Source organism: Melanotaenia boesemani, chromosome 19 (assembly GCF_017639745.1).
Source record: "Melanotaenia boesemani isolate fMelBoe1 chromosome 19, fMelBoe1.pri, whole genome shotgun sequence".
Taxonomy (NCBI): domain Eukaryota; kingdom Metazoa; phylum Chordata; class Actinopteri; order Atheriniformes; family Melanotaeniidae; genus Melanotaenia; species Melanotaenia boesemani.
Window position 1 is genome coordinate 4083410 of NC_055700.1, and position 22177 is coordinate 4105586.

General features: G+C 46.7%; 1 protein-coding gene across 1 annotated transcript in view; it reads left to right on the top strand.

The window, feature by feature from the left end:
* Positions 1-22177, top strand: part of LOC121629681 (scavenger receptor cysteine-rich type 1 protein M160-like) — a 530109-nt gene that overhangs the window by 505688 nt on the left and 2244 nt on the right. The window contains exons 22-25 of the mRNA XM_041969398.1: positions 4853-5158; positions 5252-5539; positions 16227-16532; positions 16626-16916. Of these exons, the coding sequence (XP_041825332.1) occupies positions 4853-5158; positions 5252-5539; positions 16227-16532; positions 16626-16916 (1191 nt within the window). The remainder of the gene's footprint in view (positions 1-4852; positions 5159-5251; positions 5540-16226; positions 16533-16625; positions 16917-22177) is intronic.

Here is a 22177-nt window from a genome sequence, read left to right on the forward strand (position 1 = left end):
CGTGGTCATGATTGTGGACAACCAGCTACCACGGGCCCTGTGGCCTGTGGGTAAAGTCTCGCAGGTTCTCTGGATCAGACACACAGATCAGATCAGTAGAAGTAACTGTGAAGGGGAGAACCTACATCCGTCCAGTAGCTAGACTTGTCAGCCTGCCCGCTCTGCCTAAGGACACTTAATCACCCCTTCAGTCAGCCCCTTTTAGTTGTTCATATTCACAGGTGAATATGGGGGCGGCTGTGGAAAAGGCTGCCTAAAGGACTGACATTCTGGCCCTTTAAGGGGCGGAGCCTAGACTACTCATGAGCAGCTTGTCAGGCCAGAGTGGAGAGAAAGAGGAGACTACAAGAGGAGTTTTACCGTCCTAAGTTTAGTGTGACTTTTCTTTAAGTCTTAGTTTACAGTTTGTTGGTAACCTCACTTGGATATGTGTGCGTGAAATCCAGTAAGTGATGCTAAGTGATGTTAAGACAGTTTATTTGTTAAATATACTGGTTCATTCGCTTAATTGATGCCATGCGCTGTTCACATGAGCAGGCTACGCTTGCTACCAAGCAGCTGTGTTCATGTAGAAACTGCATACTTTGTGCCTTTATGTTGCAACTGCACCTGTGTTTGTATTAGTTAGGTGCTGATATTATTTTATTTCTGTTTTAGAACCACACAACCAAGACCTCCAGTGTGTATAAGGGACAGACTGTAAAACTCAGTTGGTTAAATAAACCCTGCATAAGTAAAGCCGACTCATTCTTTGGAGTTCTAACCGGACTCACAACAGGGATTTGAACACTCCAACCAGCACAGCACTGTTCCTATCTTTCAACTATATTACACTTCAAAATGTTTTATTTTAGTTGCTGTGTGTTAAGCACCTGTCTCCACTCTCCCTGTTTTTTCCATGAAATAGAAAAAGGGCTGACACTCTTCTGGCTGCTGTGCAGGACAAGCTGTTAGATGCTGAACAGCAGAGGCAAAGCGATGCAGCTCCAACATGCTGCAGGTCTTTCAGGAACAGGCACAAAGAAGGCAGAAGACGGGCAGAGCTGAAGCCAGCAGAGATCTGTGATAGAGGGTCTCTGGATGTACTGGACAGGATGGCAAGAAAAGCCAAAGTGATATGCATCATCATAGCACATGTAAATAGTTATTTCTGCATTTCTGTATTCACTATAAAAATAAATGACTTTGTAAAGAGTCAGAAGTTTTCAGTTTTGTCAGTTAGATGTGGTTTGGCCACATCTATGAAATATTAGCTAATAAATATATTAAGTAGTTATTAACCAATAATAGCTATGAAATATTAAATAATCCATTTTTTCTCAAGACGTTTTAAGTCTTAATCCTCAGGTGTGCATTACATTCCAGTTTATCAACTTCTTAAAATGCTGCATATCACAGGATGAAGTTTAACGAAGGTCTGGCATCAAATACTTGTGGACACTTATAAAAGTACACACCTGTAAACATCTTACCACCCCTTTCTACATTTTAACCTCCATAAATTGCTAATTTTGTGTGACTGTATGTCCTCATAATTCTTCTAAACCACATATGTCAAACTGGTCCAGCAAAGGGCCGTGTGGCTGCAGGTTTTTGTTCCAACCAAGCAGCAGCACACCAGATTTGACTGATTCAATCAACTGATCTCAGTCTTCAGACAGCTGATTGGTCAAACTGTGTGCTCTTGGCTGGCTGGAACAAAAACCTGCTGCCACACGGCCCTTTGCTGGACCAGTTTGACATGCCTGTTCTAAACCATAAGTGTTGTATAGGTAGAGGGGTCAGCCAGTTCGTTTAGGTGCTTTATGGTAACAAGATGGTGTATTGGTCAGGATACAGGAAGGAGGCGCATGCGAGGATCTTTCTTGAACTGTGAGCCCAGCTCTGTTTATTGACAGGTGTTCCACTCAGCAGTGTCTTAACAGTTCTGCAACAATGAGCAGATTTTAATCAGTAGCTGGTCTCAATGTGACACAAACATGAAGATTACAAACATATATCCTTAAACAGACCTGCACTAAACAATAGCACCTAAATCAGCAGGCCTGACTTAACTTAGATAAACATAACTAATCTCCACATAATGTCAGCATTAAACTGAGGAGCACTCTGGCTGGTTGTACCAGCGCATTGGCGCCATCTAGTGGCCGTTGCAGGTATATGTCTATAAGAGCGCGTGCTGCTCACGACCTCCCCACATGACATCGCGTGTCCGAACTAAACTGTTAATCTGCGCTGCGTAACTGACACAGATATACAGACAGACTTATTGAAGTGTCTGCTGTCTAACACATACATATTCACCTAAACAGAGACATCCTCTCACTACAAATAAATGCCTGAGGTTAACTTAGCTCGGATCACATATAACAGATAGAACAGGAGATCCTCACTTTCTTCACCAACTAAACACTCAGGGTAACAAACAGACTGTCATCAAGTCTGTAGAACATTGCCGTGGGCAAAGGGAGAGCTTATTCAGCATGCCTCATGTTTCATTTGTGTCTAAAAAACCGGAACTAACTCTCGCTTCCCTACGTCACTTCCCTCACACAGTCACGGAGGCTCAGTCCAACACATCCACAACCTGATCTTTACTACAATAAGTCAGTCACAACCAACCCTCCAGTGACAGATTACTCCTTCACCTTTGCTACTGATAGATTCCATAATGCACACAAAGTTTAAAAGCAGGTGTATGAGGCAAACTGGGGACTGGATAATTAAGCTGCATGAGAGACACGTGTAAACCACAATTAACAGCTAATATGCTTGTGAGGCAGTAACAGCAGGTGAAGTGAACAAATGATGCATTTTCTATGGAACATTTCCTCTTTAAATGTGTACATCATGTATACATGTATGTTCTGTCTGTCCAACTTCCAGAACATGATGCTTATTATGAAGAAGTGTGTGTTGTGATTAGTTGGAAGGCAGGAGGTAAAACATCAAAGCTGCACACACTCCAGTTCCTTCAGTATCTGCAGCAGGTGGTTGTGTCCATCCTCTCCAGCGTAGCCTCGGACGGTGACAGATGTATTGAAATGTCTCTAGACATACGGATATTCTCTATCCTCTGCTCATCGGTAAAACTGGGAACAACTTTTTTCCACCAGTCATCAGCTTTGCTCCGGAGCAGCCGGACGGTCAGAAATGTTGTTCAATGAGCCACAGCAACATCTGAAACAGAACACAACTTACAATAAACCTGCAATCTAAAATATCTTCTGATGAGAGGCATCAAGCAGGTGTGGGCATACTTACTGCCCCCCAGTTTGGTGCCAGTACATTTAGGTGAACGAAAGGGTAGCCTTCCTTTGGCTTCAGGTGGAGGGACATGTCTTGACCTTGATTGTGTCTATGCTGTAAACAGCAGTTCAGAGTCCCTTCTGGAGTTCTTTGATGGAGTGTTGAAGAACACTCCTTCTGGGGACCCCTTGTTCTACTTTGTGAGTTTTGGAGGCCAAACAAAAGTTCTGCTGGGAACGTCTGGTGGAGTTTCCTGTCAGAAAGATCTTTAACTCCTACCTCCAGCAGAGCTTCAACCGTGTCCTGCTGCATTTAGTGCCTGCAATGTTGATGTGGCTGACCAGAGCTTGTAAGGTGATTGGTGCCTGTTGTAGCTGTAATCCCCCAAATCATTGGTGGACACCTGCAGTGAGGGATGCTGTCAAGCTGAAGAATGAGTCCATACCAGGCCTTTTTGGCCTTTGGGACTCTGGAGAAAGATAACGGGTATTAGCAGGCTAAGTAGAGTGTGGCTTTTTTTAGGCAGACACTTAGATATTGGTGGTGAGGGGGAGTTTGTAGAGGCCGTGAACAGCTGCTCCACTGTCCGGTGCCTCAGGAGGAGAAATCAGTGCACCACGAATACTGTGTACAGTGGATGGTGGGCTGCTGACTTCAACTTCATGAGTATAGAGTACCAGACCCCCTTGCATAAGCTGTTCAGTCTTCCTTGCTCCCTGAGCTTGGTCTGCATTGTTATCAGTAAGATGGATTTCTTTCCATTGAGGGTTGGACTTCTGCAAGACTGCCCTTTGTCACTGATTCTGTAAATAACTTTTATGGATAGAATTTCTAGGATCAGTCGAGGTGTTAAGGAGATCCGGTTTGGTGGTCTCAGGATAGAGTTTTTACTTTTTGCAGAAGTTTTGGTTCTGTTGGCTTCATCAGGCCATGATCTTCAATTCTTACTGGACCGATTCCCAGCCAAGTGTGAAGCAGCTGGATTTAGAATCAGCACCTCCAAATCTGAGACCATTGTCCTCAGCCGGAAAAGTGTGGAGTGTTCCCCTAGGTCGGGAATGAGATCCTGACAACCAAGTGGAGAATTTAAGTATCTCTGGGTCTTGTTCGTGAGTGAGGTAAGGTTGTAACAAGAGATCTACGGGTGGATCAGTGTTTGCAGTGATTTGGACTCTGCATCAGTTTGATGTGGTGAAGAAGGAGCTGAGCTGAAAAGAGAAGCTCTAGATTTACTGGTCAAGAATACAAGCGGCTGAAATGAGTTTCCTTCTGAAAGGTTGCTGGCTTCTCCCTTAGAGAGAGGGTAAGAAGCTTAATCATCCAGGAGGAGGTCAGAGTAAAACTGAGTTGAAGGTCTTTCTGACAGGAGACTTCACCAGATGTTCCCAGTAGACCTTCATGACACATTTGGCCCTGCCAGGCCTGACCAGCATCCTCCCCACCATCTGACAGAGGAACTGAAACTAAGAAAGAATTCAGATTTCTTTGGTTCATGATTCCATCATCTGTTCTTCTTCTTGATGTGTAAAATGATCCATTTATAAAAAGTAGTTCCTCCTCATCATGGTGTAACTGTGTGTGTGGTGGTGTGTGATGTGTCCAGACTCTGTCAGGCTGCTGAATGGATCCAGCCTGTGTTCAGGCAGACTGGAGGTGAAGTCTGACCAGACCTGGTCCTCAGTGTGTGAAGCTGACTTTGACCAGCAGGATGCAGAGGTGGTCTGCAGGGAGCTCGGCTGTGGGCCTCCTTCAGTCCTCCAGGGGGCGCTCTATGGAGAAGGGGAGGCTCCCATGTGGACCAAAGAGTTCCAGTGTGGAGGCCATGAGTCTGCTCTGCTGGACTGTAGAAGCTCAGACTCTGATAGAAACACCTGCTCACCTGGCAGAGCTGCTGGACTCACCTGCTCAGGTAGAAGAGGAGCTGCAGCTTTGATCTGCTTCATTTCTCTTCTCTTCAAACTCACTTTGTTCTTTTACTGATGACTCTCTGATCTCTGTTCAGATCCTGATGATGTCAGGTTGGTGGGAGGAGCCAGTCGCTGTTCTGGTACACTGGAGGTGAAACTGGGAGAATGGAGACCAGTGGTTGGTTATAGATGGACCCTGAAAACTGCAGCTGTTATCTGTGAACATCTGGACTGTGGTTCTGCTGTTTCTGTGGGAGAGAGAAAGGAGACCTCACACAGATCTGTGTGGTTTATCAACACTGACTGTATTCAGTCTGGATCTCCTCTGAGGGAATGTGCATCACCAGATCATCATGACTCCATTTTGAATCTCACCTGTTCAGGTAAGTGTAGATGGCACACATAGCTTTGGTGTGATTGTCAACTGGTGGGTTCTAACCCAAAAGTGCATCGTGGGCTTGTTTTCAGTGGCCTCTCCACAGGCAAGATATTAAGGAAAAATTGCATGTATTTTATTTTAAAGATAAATTTTATGCAGCGTAATGCTGTCTGTTTACAGTCCCCAACTGTAGGTGGCGATGCTGAGTAATGTTGATTGATACTCACAATTTCAAAGCACAGAATAAGACACTTAAAGTTTGTTTCCATTTACTAATAACTTGGCTGCATGAGATAAGAAGGGGAGAGAGCACAACATTTGTAATTAATGCTTTAAAATAGCTATAGGAAAATCTCCTCGATTATAGTTGCATAGTCATATACAGTATCTTTAAAAGTTTGCATTCTTATGAATCATCCCTCACTCCAGACATAAAACAGACACAGACTAAAGGCATTCACATACTAGTTCACACTGTTTGTAGGAGCCATTTTAAGTGCTTGTATATATATTTAGTTTGGGCACTAGGTGGTAGCATGTGTAGCCTATGTCGCTGCTTATTTAAGTGGGAACCTTTCTGCCGGTTGACAGGTGTTGCTGGTATGAAGGTGAACTCAGTCTTTGATCGTTCATTATTCATTCATTGATGGTCCACTCAATCCTTACTCCTTAATGTTGGACAGAAGAATGAAACACGTGGCTGTATGGATAGGTAATACTTGTACATTGGGAATGGTTGGTGAGAACTGCAACTTATGGATTTATTGAGCACTTTAAGCAATAAAAGAACAAAACGACAAAGATGGCTTGGACTTGGCTTTTGTACACAAGGATGACAGCGACGACGATGCATCAGGAAAAATTCCCATTAGCAACACTTTAGACGCTTTAAGCAACAGGCTTAGCACCTTTATACTGTTAAAGAGGTCCCTGAAACTTAGTGAAACACATACGCTGAGTTAGCACCACTGAGTTACTTATTTATAGAATTTTGTTCTCTCATTTGTTCAAGTTCAATTTTTCCTTCATTTTGTTAATTAGAATATAGATTTTTCTTCCCTAATTTGCATTATAAAGTAATTTTCTGTCTTTTTTTGTGGTTGTTTAAAAAGACTTCTATGAAGATCAGTAATAGTAGGCCTACATTTCCCTTGCCTGGACACGGGTTAGCAGTCGACCTGTATACAGGGGCTTGTGACGCCCAGAAGTTTTCAGTTTTGTCAGATGTGGTTTGGCCACATCTATGAAATATTAGCTAATAAATATATTATGTAGTTATTAATCAATAATAGCTATGAAATATTAAATAATCCATTTTTGTTCATAACATTTTAAGTCTTAATCCTCAGGTGTGCATAACATTCCAGTTTATCAACTTCTTAAAATGCTGCATATCACAGGATGAAGTTTAACGAAGGTCTGGCATCAAATACTTGTGGACACTTATAAAAGTACACACCTGTAAACATCTTACCACCCCTTTCTACATTTTAACCTTCATAAATTTCCTTCACCTTAGCTACTGATAGATTCCATAATGTACACAAAGCTTAAAAGCAGGTGATGAGATCTTTTTTTTGCACATAACAAAAGAACTGAACAAATGATGCATTTTATATAGAACATTTCCTCTTTAAATGTGTACATCATGTATACATGTATGTTCTGTCTGTCCAACTTCCAGAACATGATGGTTATTGTGAAGAGGTGTGTTGTGATTAGTTGGAAGGCAGGAGGTAAAACATCAAAGCTGCACACACTCCAATTCCTTCAGTATCTGCAGCAGGTGGTTGTGTCCATCCTCTCCAGTGCAGCTTTAGGGCGGCGACAGATGTATTGAAATGTCTCTAGACATACGGAAATTCTCTATCCTCTGCTCATCGGTAAAACTAGGAACAACTTTTTTCCACCAGTCATCAGCTTTGCTCCGGAGCAGCTGGACGGTGAGAAATGTTGTTCAATGAGCCACAGCAACATCTGAAACAGAACACGAGTTACAATAAGCCTGCAATCTAAAATATTCATTTATTGTAATCTGCTCAACATAGACAGTAGAATACCGTCTGACATGTTTACTCATACTGTTATGTCCAGAAAACACGTACCACAGCGTTATAGTCAACTAGCTTTATTTAGCCTCGTGGCCACACATCACAACAACAACTTCCGACCGGAAGTTCCCTCACACAGGTGTCACACCATTCCGGTGCCGTGCAGAACCGCACACCACATCCACCCCCACCCTTTCACAAACCAAACCCCATACAGCCCCACAACACATATGAACCTGAAAGAAAGTAAACTGACTGGGTAAACCAGGTAGACTACTAGTTTACCCGCATAGCCTCGTGGATTATTCTGCCACCTGACGGGCTATGCGCTGACTGTCCAACTGAACGATCAAAAGTCTGTGACAAAGTCACTGAGGGTCCGTGCAGGGCCACCTCTGCACTGGAGGGGTCCAATCGGCGGTTCAGGTTCTGGTAGATCCCAGGCGGAATCCCTCGGTTATTCGTACGGAAAATCTCAGTCCATGTCCAGGGGCCCGGGTCAAGTGCGGCTGGTTGGTCTGAAGGGGACGGTGATGCCACCCGCCTAAGTCAGCTAGCATGCCAGTGCAATCCATCTTGCAGGCGGAAGGTAGCTGGTCCTAACTGCTTGAAGATCTGCTGCGGCGTTGACCAGAAAGACAATAGTTTGTGGGATCGGTTGGGTCAGCGTACTCGAACCCAGTTGGCTAAGGCGAGCGTGGGATGCTTTACGCGGTGTTTCCTGTCAAATCTTTGTTTCATGCAGTGTTGCTGGACCGCCACCTTATCACCTGTGGAGGATCCTGTTGGTATAATTCCCAGTCCCGGCGGCCGCAGGCGGTCCAAGGGAAACCGCAGCTCGCGGCCCAGCATCAAGAGTGCTGGAAAGCGGCCCGCCATGAAACAGGCTGAACAGTCTTTCACCGTTTTCTCAATGTGCCTGTCGATGCCTGGCCACCAAACCAGAATCCTGCACCGCTGTTTAACCTTGACCACGCCCAGGTGGCCTTCGTGCACCATGGCCAGAACGCGCCCCCTCAAAGTAGTGGGAACAACTGTGCATAGTCCCCTCGCCACACAGACGTCGTTCCAACAGGAGAGATCAGCACAGACGCAGTGGAAAGGTGCTAGTTCCTCTGAAACCTCGGTAGGCCAGCCCTTTGAATATAAGTGCAGAGCCAGGTGAGCACAGGGTCATGTGCAACTGCTGCACAGAGCTCCTGTAGGGAAATGGCTGTCTGGAGGGGCGTGTGCAGCATGAGGACAAGCTCTGGCTCTAGGGGGTCCTGAACCGCGTCCTGTATGGGGCTAACTGTGGCTCTGGAGAGCAGGTCTGCCACCACGTTCTCCCTGCCAGGTGTGAACTGTGTGGTAAAGTTATATGCTTGCAGTCTCTTGGACCAGCCATAGAGGCGTAGGAGCTTGTGACCTGAACCGGTTGCTGCCAGCAGGGCTGTGAGGGCCCGGTGGTCTGTGCGTAACGTGAAATGGCACACGTACAGGTAAATATGCCACCTCTCACATGCCCAGACGCACGCCAGTGCTTCCCTCTCCCCGACCGAGTACTTCTGTTTGGTCGGGGTAAGTGACCGCAACGCGAACGCCACCAGGCGCTCAGCACCCTGGTGGAGTTGGGAGAAGACGGTGCCGACCGCAGCGTTAGAAGCATCGCAGGTCACAAACGTTGGACTCAGTATGTCAAAATGGGCGAGCACCGGCGGGGAGGTGAGCTGCGATTTGAGTTGGCGAACTAGGGCAGAGCACGCAGGGGTCCAAGACCAGGGGGCACCCTGGCTTGGGAGGGCACGCAAAGGTGCTTTGGTTTCTGAGTAATGTGGGAGAAAACACAGGTAAAAGGCCGTCATCCCTAGGAACAACGACAGCTGGGCAGGATAGGTAGGCTCGGGCAATCGTAGGATTGCATCCACATTCGAGTGGAGTGGGCTCAGACCATTTGCTGTCAAGCGGAACCCCACAAACTCTATGGTAGATGCTGCAAAAACGCACTTCTCACCGTTGAGTGTGAGATTGTGGCGGGTGAGCACGTCAAGGACCCTGGAAAGGACAGTCGACAGTCGTCACGATGTAGTCCAGGTATACGGCCACACCTGGGATGCCTGCAAAAATGGTTGACACGATCTTGGGGGCTGAGCTAAGACCAAAAGGCATGCGGGTGTAGCGAAAGACCCCCATATGGGTCACAAAAGTGGTGAGGTTGCAGCTATCCGGGTGTAATGGAACTTGTAGATAGCCCTGGCGTAGGGCGAGCTTGGAGAAGACCGTTGACCCATGGAACTTAGCTGACAGTTCCTCCGTGGTGGGTAGCGGGTATCTGTCCAGTATGACTGCTCTATTCACTTGTCTGAGGTCAACGCAGGGGCGTAAGCCGCCTCATTTTTTCTTTGCCACCACTAGGTTGGATAATAAGTGAAGCTTTCTTCCTCCTTGAAATGAAGAAGATTCTTTATCTCCTGACTCTCTATGTGCATTTCCAGCCTCAACATGAGTAACATCCCCGTCAAGCAGAGCATAAACACGGCAATCTCTTCCTTCTCCATATTAGCTTGGTGGTGTTTTGTGCTGTTATTTTTCGCTGGTTTTGTTTTGTTGTTGTGTGGCGCTAAAGTCATACGTCACTGTTGCAGACGGTTGCGTCACACCGGTCCCCCCCAACTCATGTACGAATGCAACATGAAACAGTTCCCCTGGGGAAGGCAGTTCATAGAACTAGGACAGTTCTTAGGACTGCAATCTTAGAACTTCTCTGTCTGAATGCGCCTAATGTTAGTGGAGTGTCTCTCCTGTCCTGTATGATGAGTGTGGCGAGGGTTTTGTGAAGGACGTGCTTACAGTCCAATGTTTCGCCACTGCTATGGACCTGTGGTCAAGCTGCACCATAGAGCTGTTTATGTCACGCTACATTTATTTGACGCGGATTTTAATGTGAAAACGAAATGTCTCCAGACTCATTTTGTTCCAGATCACACCGGGCAGAACATAGCTGCTGGTCTGAGACAAACAAGAGCTATATGGAACCTGGATGGAAAGATACTAGTCTGGATTACCACAGACACACTGACTGCCTCTCTCTCTCTCTCTCTCTCTCTCTCTCTCTCTACACCTGTATGAAGTTTGGACTCTGGTTCACTGTGGAGTTGCTCCTGATGAGAGGCATCAAGCAGGTGTGGGCATACTTATTACCCCCCAGTTTGGTGAAAGTACATTTAGGTGAACGAGAGGGTAGCCTTCCTTTGGCTTCAGGTGGAGGGACATGTCTTGACCTTGATTGTGTCTATGCTGTAAACAGCAGTTCAGAGTCCCCTCCCTTTCTGGAGTTCTTTGATGGAGTGTTGAAGAACACTCCTTCTGGGGACCCCCTTGTTCTACTTTGTGAGTTTTGGAGGCCAAACGAATGGTGAAGTTCTGCTGGGAACGTCTGGTGGAGTTTCCTGTCAGAAAGATCTTTAACTCCTACCTCCAGCAGAGCTTCAACCGTGTCCTGCTGCATTTAGTGCCTGCAATGTTGATGTGGCTGACCGGAGCTTGTAAGGTGATTGGTGCCTGTTGTAGCTTTAATCCCCAAAATCATTGGTGGACACCTGCAGTGAGGGATGCCGTCAAGCTGAAGAACGAGTCCATACCAGGCCTTTTTGGCCTTGGGGACTCTGGAGAAAGCTAACGGGTATTAGCAGGCTAAGCTGAGTGTGGATTTTTTTAGTCAGAAACTTAGATATTGGAGGGGAGGGGGAGTTTGCAGAGGCCTTGAATGGGTCCTCCACTGTCTGGTGCCTCAGGAGGAGAAATCAGTGCACCACGAATACTGTGTACAGTAGATGGTGGGCTGCTGACTTCAACTTCATGGGTATCGAGTACCAGACCCCCTTGTATAAGCTGTTGAGTCTTCCTTGCTCCCTGAGCTTGGTCTGCATTGTTAGCAGTAAGATGGATTTATTTCCATTGAGGGTTGGACTTCTGCAACTGCCCTTTGTCACTGATTCTGTAAATAACTTTTATGGATAGAATTTCTAGGATCAGTCGAGGTGTTGAGGAGATCCGGTTTGGTGGTCTCAGGATAGAGTTTTTACTTTTTGCAGATGTTTTGGTTCTGTTGGCTTCATCAGGCCATAATCTTCAACTCTTACTGGACCGATTCCCAGCCAAGTGTGAAGCAGCTGGGTTTAGAATCATCACCTCCAAATCTGAGACCATTGTCCTCAGCCAGAAAAGTGTGGAGTGTTCCCCTAGGTCGGGAATGAGATCCTGCCCCAAGTGGAGAATTTAAGTATCTCGGGGTCTTGTTCGGGGGTGAGGTTAGGATGTAGCAAGAGACCTACGGGTGGATCAGTGCAGTGTTTGCAGTGATTTGGACTCTGCATCAGTTTGATGTGGTGAAGAAGGAGCTGAGCTGAAAAGAGAAGCTCTAGATTTACTGGTCAAGAATACAAGCGGCTTAAATGAGTTTCCTCCTGATAGGTTGCTGGCTTCTCCCTTAGAGAGAGGGTAAGAAGCTTAATCATCCAGGAGGAGGACAGAGTAAAAGTGAGTTGAAAGTCTCTCTGACAGGGAACTTCACCAGATGTTCCCAGGAGACCCTCACCACACATTTGGGCCTGCCAGTCCTGACCAGCTTCCTCCCCACCATCTGACAAAGGAACTGAAACTAAGAAAGAATTCAGATTTCTTTGGTTCATGATTCTATCATCTCTTCTTATTCTTGATGTATAAAATGATCCATTTATAAAAAGTAGTTCCTCCTCATTGTGGTGTAACTGTGTGTGTGATGGTGTGTGATGTGTCCAGGCTCTGTCAGGCTGCTGAATGGATCCAGTCAGTGTTCAGGCAGACTGGAGGTGAAGTCTGACCAGACCTGGTCCTCAGTGTGTGAAGCTGACTTTGACCAGCAGGATGCAGAGGTGGTCTGCAGAGAGCTCGGCTGTGGGCCTCCTTCAGTCCTCCAGGGGGCGCTCTATGGAGAAGGGGAGGCTCCCATGTGGACCAAAGAGTTCCAGTGTGGAGGCCATGAGTCTGCTCTGCTGGACTGTAGAAGCTCAGACTCTGATAGAAACACCTGCTCACCTGGCAGAGCTGCTGAACTCACCTGCTCAGGTAGAAGAGGAGCTGCAGCTTTGATCTGCTTCATTTCTCTTCTCATCAAACTCATTTTGTTCTTTTACTGATGACTCTCTGATCTCTGTTCAGATCCTGATGATGTCAGGTTGGTGGGAGGAGCCAGTCGCTGTGCAGGTACACTGGAGGTGAAACTGGGAGAATGGACACCAGTGTCAACTTATGGCTCGACCCTGAAGACTGCAGCTGTTATCTGTGAACATCTAGACTGTGGTTCTGCTGTTTCCATGGGAGAGAGAGAAGAGACTTCAAACAGATTTATGTGGAGGATCAAATCTAACTGTGTTCAGTCTGGATTTCCTCTGAGGGAATGTGCTACACTATATTATGAAAACTCCATCCTGAATCTCACCTGTTCAGGTAAGTGTAACAGGTGTGTCTGATGTCATTAACCTCTGTGTGGTGTGCTTTGTGTTTTCTGGCTGTCTAAAGAAAAGAGCTGCTCTAGACATTCTTTTAATGGAAGCTGTGGATGGACCTGTGCAAGTGAATGAAAGAGAAATGCTGATGTAATGTAAAGAAACAGCAAGTACAGCTCAAGTAAGACTCTACATCACAAAAACAAAACCTGATTTACCCTGTTGTTATGAGCCGTTTTTTACCAACAAAATCCTGTTTTTTGTGGAGACAGGAGACAGAGACACCACATCCAGCAGCCTGAGATGACTTTGCCCATGATTTTTCTGTTTCTAATATTATTCTATTAATTAATTAGTTGGATCTAATGTTCACTTTTATTATGAATAAATGAACATGCAGATTAATTAGAAGTTCCTTTTAAAAATAAAATGGTAACAGAATAATTACTTTCCTAAGTAATAAGCTACTCTTATAATGCAGTAACTATGTTACTAACTCAGTAACTTTTTGCAAAAAGTAACTAGTAGCTATAATTACTTTTTTTTTTAATGAGGTTTGGGAGATCGTGGGGTGAGGTGCTGGGGTGTATTTAGGGGTGAGACTTGGAGTGTGTGCATGTAGCTGTGTAGCTTTGTGGCTGTGTGTGTGTATATGTGTGCATGTGTGTCATGTGCCAGCATGAGTGGGAGTGGGCAGGGAGGGAGGCACCTGTGGAGGAGGCCTGGGTTGTTCCAGGGGAGTTGTGCCATATTGTGCATTGCAGGTGGTGCTGCTTGTGTGGCATCACTTCCAGCACGATGGGGTCACTGCCCCTCAATTTTAATTACAAACAACACACACTTCACAAAGTCATGAGCAGGGAAGGTGAGGGCAATGTAGTCCTCTCACACCCCTGTTTCCTGGTTCCAGGCTGGCTGCACTGATGGAGGGCTGCTGGCCCTGAGGGGGATACCCAGTCTGCCGCATCTAAGTGGGAGAATGGCTGGGGGTGGTGTTGGGCCGGATTGGGGCATGCTATTCTCTGGTCCACCATGGATGTCTTCCACAGGGCATGGTGGGATGTTTAATTGCAATGTGGATGTTTGACAGTGAGTGTCATGCAGGGGAGGCGGTGAGTGAGGGCTTACGGGGTGGATAGATGAAGAAGGGAAGGTAGGTGTAGGATAGGGTGGTTGCGGGGTAGGAGGAAGGGGGGAGGTTGTAGGAGGCTGGGTAGATGGTGCCCTGGTTCCCAGGGTGTGCAGCTGGAATACTGGAGTGGGCGCTGGCCTGCGCTGTGTGGCTGTCTAGGGGGCCTGGTCCTCCTCTCCTCTTGGGCTGGTGCGGGCCCTCTGCCTTTGGGAGGGAGGGGGGGTTGCCTCTGGGCTCTTGGGGCCTTGGGCCCTTTGCTCTGGCCGCCTTGGATGGCCCGTGCCTTCCTCTGCCACCCTTTGGGTGGATTTGCATGGTGGGGTGGCTGGGGTTCGTGCTCCGGGATTGCTGCAGAGGTGTGGTCACATTTGTAGGATCACACACATCTCCAATCACTTGTCATTCTTTATCCTCTGCATGCTGACACAGCATGGAGAGTCGTCCAGTGGGTTTATGCTCTAAAAGATGCTTTTGTTTTGGGTTTTTTGTGTGTTTCTGGTACTTTGGTTCTTGTTGTGAAATGTTTGTTGTTTGTTTTTTTTTTTAATTTCTTAAAAACATATTTATTTATTTTTATTGTTGTTTTGGTTATGTTTTATTTTAACAGTTCCTGATGATTGTCAGCTTAGTTTACCTGTAAAAGCTGTAAGAACATCTCTGTTGTGTTTCTGTACAGGTGTAGCAGCTGGTTGTCTGGTGTTAGGTTGAATTGAAGCTCGTTGCTTCTATCTACTGGATCTTTGTCTCCTCTTCCTTTTTTCTACTTTCCTTTTTACTTCCCTCCATTATTCTACTTTTTTCTCTCTGTCTACTCTGGTCAGGTCCTGCAAGATTACTTAAATGTCATAATTCTAAATAAATAAATAAATAAAAGAAATAAATCAGATTATCAAGAGGAGCTTTATACCCATTAAGCTCACCTTGGCAAAGCAAATTTGTTTGGCACAACCCAGCAGCCAGACCATCATTCTGCTGCCACCATGCTGGACAGGAGAAGTTAAAAAAAAGAACATGCCCAACACTTTTTATAAACAACTAAAAAACAACCTAAAACCATTCCTGAAGCGAAAATGGATCCAGTCCAGGGATTTTAATACTAATGCAATGTGGTCCCGCACTCTGGTCCTCGTCACAACTCGTATCGCTGAGTTCTGGAGTAATTGTAGGTTAAAAAAAAAGAGAGCAGAGAGCAGGGCATTACAAGAATGTGTTCTGCTATAAATTAAATAATCAACACCTGGGTGCTGGCAAGAGAAAAATGGTCACCTTATCCTGAGTCAGGTCACAGGGGCAGCTGCCTAAGCAGGGAAACCCAGACTTCCCTCTCCCCGGCCACATTCACCAGCTCATCCGAAGGGATCCCGAGGCGTTCCCAGGCCAGCCGAGCGATGTAGTCTGTCCAGCGATGCCCAAGCCACCTCATCTGGCTCCTCTCTGTCCATAAAAGTTATGAACAGAATCGGTGACAGAAGACAGCCTTGGCGGAGTCCAACCCGCACTGGAAACGATTCTGATTTACTGCCGGCAATGTGGACCATGCTCTGATACCGGTCGTACAGGGACCGGACAGCTCATACAAGCGGGTCCAGCACTTCATACTCCCGGAGTATCATTCTGGGTGACCCTGCTGCATTAGATCACCTGTCCCCAACAGTTCTTGATGGACTCAGACTGCACTTATACTGGGTTGAAACTTGTTAAAGCCTCATCTTCACCAGCACCTTCATCATAGTTTTTCTACCTCAGGAATCTGGCTGCCCTCCAATGTCTGACCTACTGGCTGCATGATAGAGTGGAGGCGTTTAGTCTAAACCTCTGTTTTCATGTCAGAGTGCAGCGTATAGTATGGATTACTAGCTACTGGGATCATCATTCTGTTGTGTATGTTGTTAATTTTTATGTTGGTTTTTCTTTTAAACAGGAGAACTGAAACTAAAATCACCATCTGTTCTTCTTCTTGATGTGTAAAATGATCTATTTATAAAAAGTAGTTCCTCCTCATCATGGTGTAACTGTGTGTGTGATGGTGTGTGATGTGTCCAGACTCTGTCAGGCTGCTGAATGGATCCAGCCTGTGTTCAGGCAGACTGGAGGTGAAGTCTGACCAGACCTGGTCCTCAGTGTGTGAAGCTGACTTTGACCAGCAGGATGCAGAGGTGGTCTGCAGGGAGCTCGGCTGTGGGCCTCCTTCAGTCCTCCAGGGGGCGCTCTATGGAGAAGGGGAGGCTCCCATGTGGACCAAAGAGTTCCAGTGTGGAGGCCATGAGTCTGCTCTGCTGGACTGTAGAAGCTCAGACTCTGATAGAAACACCTGCTCACCTGGCAGAGCTGCTGGACTCACCTGCTCAGGTAGAAGAGGAGCTGCAGCTTTGATCTGCTTCATTTCTCTTCTCATCAAACTCACTTTGTTCTTTTACTGATGACTCTCTGATCTCTGTTCAGATCCTGATGATGTCAGGTTGGTGGGAGGAGCCAGTCGCTGTTCTGGTACACTGGAGGTGAAACTGGGAGAATGGAGACCAGTGGATGGTTATGGATGGACCCTGGAAACTGCAGCTGTTATCTGTGAACATCTGGACTGTGGTTCTGCTGTTTCTGTGGGAAAGAGAAATGAGACCTCCTACAGATCTGTGTGGTGGATCGAACCAGGCTGTGTTGAGTCTGGATCTCCTCTGAGGGAATGTGCATTATCCTTTATCAGCCATTCCTCCATCTTGGATCTCACCTGTTCAGGTAAGCCTGTCAGTGACATCACCTCTGACATCATTAGAGGTTGGTCAAGAAGAAGTTTCAGGAGATGTTAGAGCTTTTTATTAACCTGTAAAGAGTAAAGTTCAATCAGAGTTCTGACTTTAGTCAGGCAGTTGCAACTGGACTGATTCAGTTTAAGAAACGATCAACACATAATTATTGATTATTTGTTTTATTTGGTGTGAACCTGACGGACATCATGTGATCCACAGAGGTTTCCCTCTGCAGAAGAAATAAACTCACACCTGGATTTCTCCTCAGTCTGTTAGATCCACAGGCCCACACTCGTGCTCTTGCACATATCTGGTTCTGGTTCTGGCTTCGTTCTTGAGTCCCAGACCCTCTGTGGTTTCTGGTGAACTGGGTCACACTCACACCAAGGTTATTATAGTTAACGAAAACTAACGAAAAAACAAAAACTAAAATTAAAAAAACATTCTCGTTAACTGAAATAAAAATAAAAACGAGAGTTTTTAAAAAAACGAAAACTAACTGAAACTGTGTTGTGTGTTTACAAAACGAACTAAAATTAAAGCAAAAATGTCCTTCGTTTTCTTTTTTTGTAAATTTATTTCATACATAGGGCCTCAGGGTTGATATGAAATCTGTTTACTTCACTCTGCCAGATTTACGCCCGTTCTCTGCGTCGTATGGCACCTGAAGGTCCTTGACGTCACGTGTCAACAGCATGTCCGCCTGCGCCGGCTAGCGTGATGCTACGGAGAAAGTTAGGAGAAAGCGTGGAGAGATCTGTTTGGGATTTCTTACGTTATGACCATGTCAAAGTAAAGTACCTTGTAGAAGAAGCAGGTGGTTCAGTATGTGGAAGGAAAAATCTGAGAGTCCATTTGAAAAGCTGCACAAGAAGGCTAACCAGGAGTCCCTGGACCAGGTAGCCTTTCTGCCCCCCTCCCCGGAAAGATAAGCTTCAGCCAGGCCGACACACACACAGAGTCTCGCACACACACACGCGCGTGCAAACAGACCTACACACACAGTCACCCACAAAATCTTAAAATGCTGAATTTGAGAGGCTCAAACTCGTTTTTGTTTACAATGTTGGACAGCAGGTTATCTATGTTTAGAGTAGAAGGCAAGGCATAGCAAGAATCACAATAAAATCATAAATTTTATTAAAATGATTAAAAGCAAGATGACTTAAAAAGTTAACATGCAGATTTCATGCAAAGGCGCATGAGAAAAGAAACGTTTAACCTGGATTTAAAAATGTCTACATTTGGTGAAAGTTTAATCTCCACTGGCAGTTTGTTCCACTTGTTTGCAGCATAACAGCTAAATGCTGCTTCTCCATGTTTAGTCTGGACTCTGATCTGGTCACTGGTCTGGTCTCTGGTCTGGACTAATTGACCAGAGTCTTTGGATCTAAGAGCTCTGCTAGGTTTATATTCTCTGAACATATCACAGATGTATTCTGGGCCTAAACCACACAATCATCTGCTCTTGTAATGGTTAGAAAATGCTTGATGTTAAGACACAAAGCAAAAGAATATAATATTGTAATACTATTTGATAAAAAAAAGTAATTTCCTTCAATCCATAATAGTTCTAAAAGGGAAAAAAGATAATTTATTCCTTTATAAAAGAAACTTGTTAGAGTTAATGTGAATTACTGAGAGAGTGATCTATGATCAATTACCCTGGTCTTGAGTTGTAAAGCTATGAAGAGATGCATTAGAACACTAACATGTTGAAAATGCCAGTATGTGAATGTTATTTAGTTAATTTTTATTGCACATCAGTTTTCATGGAGTATTTTCCTCAAAGCTTGTGGTTTTGGAGTTTTATCTGTTGATGGTGTCTGAATGGATGATGCCTGAGTTAGTGGAGGGAAACATGTTGCTCCTGCTCGTCCATCACAGCACTGGAAGGGACAGCAGTAACATCTGTTCTGCATTATTCCTTTTACAGGTTAAATCTTTACTTACTGATGCATTTTATGTCTGTATTTATGTTCTCTGTGAAGGAAATAAGCTGAGGTAAAGCCTGTCTATAGTAAGTGTTTTAGGCCTCGTTTAAGTTTTACTCACCATAGTTTTCTTTCTAGTTGCATTACAGGGAGTAGTATCGCAGTAGAGACGACTGTACTGTTTGTGTGTGATGTTCAGCCCTCAGAGAAGAAGTATTTTATAAGTCATTGTAATCTGTTCTATATTTCTGTATTGTTAAAATAGTAATGATAATAGCTTTAAAGGTGGAAGGCATCAGTCTAGCTGTAGTAACTGTTAGTTGTCAGAATATTTTCATGCATATGCTTGCTTGCCCATGGGGCCCGGTCGGGCTCAGCCCGAAAGGGAGACATGGGCCTCTCCTCCCGTGGGCTCACCACCTACAGGAGGGGCCATAGGGGTCGGGTGCATTGTGAGCTGGACGGCTGCCAGAGGCGGGGACCCTGGCGGTCTGATCCTTGGCTGCAAAATCTAGCTCTGGGGACGTGGAATGTCACCTCTCTGGCGGGGAAGGAGCCTGAGCTGGTGAGCGAGTTGAGCAGTTCTGGCTAGATATAGTTGGACTCACCTCGACGCATGGCTTGGGCTCTGGAACCACTGCCCTCGAGAGGGGCTGGACCCTCTTCCATTCTGGAGTTGCTCCCGGTGAAAGGCGCTGAGCAGGTGTAGGCCTGCTCATTGCCCCCCAACTTGGCGCCTGTACATTGGGGTTTACCCCGGTGGACGAAAGGGTAGCCTCCCTCCGCCTTCGGGTGGTGGGACGGGTCCTGACTGTTGTTTGTGCGTATGCACCAAATAGCAGTTCAGAGTACCCACCCTTTTTGGAGTCCTTGGGGGGGTGTTGGAGAGCACTCCTTCTGGGGACTCCCTCGTTCTGCTGGGGGACTTCAATGCTCATGTGGGCAATGACAGCGAGACCTGGAGGGGCGTGATTGGGAGGAACGCCCCTCCTGATCTGAATCCGAGTGGTGTTTTGCTGTTGAACTTCTGTGCTCGTCATGGATTGTCCATAACGAACACCTTGTTCAGACATAAGAGTTTTCACATGTGCACTTGGCACCAGGACACTCTAGGCCGCAGTTCGATGATCGACTTTGTAGTTGTGCCGTCGGACTTGCGGCCGCATGTCCTGGACACTCAGGTGAAGAGAGGGGCGGAGCTGTTAACTGATCACCACCTGGTGGTGAGTTGGCTCAGATGGTGGGGGAGGATGCCGGTCAGGCCTTGCAGGCCCAAGTGTGTTGTGAGGGTCTGCTGGGAACGTCTGGCAGAGTCCCCTGTCAGAAAGAGTTTCAATTCCCATCTCCGGCAGAGCTTCAACCATGTCCCGGGTGAGGCGGGGGACACTGAGTTTGAATGGGCTGTGTTCCGTGCCTCTATTGTCGAGGCGGCCAGCCGCAGCTGCGGCTGTAAGGTCGTTGGTGCCTGTCGTGGCGGTAACCTCCAAACTCGTTGGTGGAGACCGGCAGTAAGGGATGCCGTCAAGCTGAAGAAGGAGTCCTATCGGGCCTTTTTGGCCTGTGGGACTCCAGAGGCAGCTGATGGGTATCGGCGGGCTAAGCGGAGCGCGGCTTCGGCGGTCGCTAAGGCAAAAGCTCGGGCGTGGGAGGAGTTTGGAGAGGCCATGGAAAATGACTTCCAGACGACTTCGAGGAGATTCTGGTCCACCATCCGGCGGCTCAGGACGGGAAAGCAGTGCACCGTACACACTGTGTACAGTGGGGATGAGGGGCTTCTGACCTCAACTCGAGACGTTGTGAGGCGGTGGAGGGAATACTTCGAAGACCTCCTCAATCCCACTAACACGTCTTCTGATGAGGAAGCAGAGTTTGGGGTAACTGGTGCTGGCTCGCCTATCTCTGGGGCTGAGGTCGCTAAGGTGGTTAAAAATCTCCTTGGTGGCAAGGCCCCGGGGATGGATGAGGTCCGCCTGGAGTTCCTTAAGGCTCTGGATGCCGTAAAGCTGTCTTGGTTGACACGCCTCTGCAGCGTTGCGTGGACATCGGAGACAGTCCGCCTGGACTGGCAGACTGGGGTGGTAGTCCCCCTCTTCAAAAAGGGGGACCGGAGGGTCTGCTCCAACTACAGGGGAATCACACTCCTCAGCCTCCCCGGAAAGGTCTATTCAGGGGTGCTGCAGAGGAGGGTTCATCGGATAGTCGAACTTCGGATTGAGGAGGAGCAGTGTGGTTTTCGTCCCGGTCGTGGAACAGTGGACCAGCTCTACACCCTCTTTGGGGTCTTTGAGGGGGCATGGGAGTTTGCCCTAACAATCTACAGGTGTTTTGTGGATTTGGAGAAGGCATTTGACCGTGTTCCCCGGGGACTCCTGTGGGGGGTACTCCGGGAGTATGGAGTGCCAGACTCCACCTCCAGTCTGCCTGAACACACACTGGATCCATTCAGCAGCCTGACAGAGTCTGAACACATCACACACCATCACACAGTGTCACCATGATGAGGAGGAACTACTTTTTATAAATAGATCATTTTACACATCAAGAAGAAGAACAGATGGTGATTTTAGTTTCAGTTCTACTGTTTAAAAGAAAAACCAACATAAAAATTAACAACATACACAACAGAATGGTGATCCCAGTAGCTAGTAATCCATACTATACGCTGCACTCTGACATGAAAACAGAGGTTTAGACTAAACGCCTCCACTCTATCATGCAGCCAGTAGGTCAGACATTGGAGGGCAGCCAGATTCCTGAGGTAGAAAAACTATGATGAAGGTGCTGGTGAAGATGAGGCTTTAACAAGTTTCAACCCAGTATAAGTGCAGTCTGAGTCCATCAAGAACTGTTGGGGACAGGTGATCTAATGCAGCAGGGTCACCCAGAATGATACTCCGGGAGTATGAAGTGCTGGACCCGCTTATATGAGCTGTCCGGTCCCTGTACGACCGGTGTCAGAGCTTGGCCCACATTGCCGGCAGTAAATCAGAATTGTTTCCAGTGCGGGTTGGACTCCGCCAAGGCTGTCCTCTGTCACCGATTCTGTTCATAACTTTTATGGACAGAATTTCTAGGCGCAGCCGAGGTGTGGAGGGGATCCGTTTCAGTGGCCTCAGGATTGGGTCTCTGCTCTTTGTGGATGACGTGGTTCTGTTGGCTTCATCGGGACGTGATCTTCAGCTCCCACTGGAGAATTCACAGCCGAGTGTGAAGCGGCTGGGATGAGAATCAGCACCTCCAAGTCCGAGACCATGGTCCTCAGCCCGAAAAGGGTGGAGTGCTCTCTCCGGGTCTGTGATGGGTCCTGCCCCAAGTG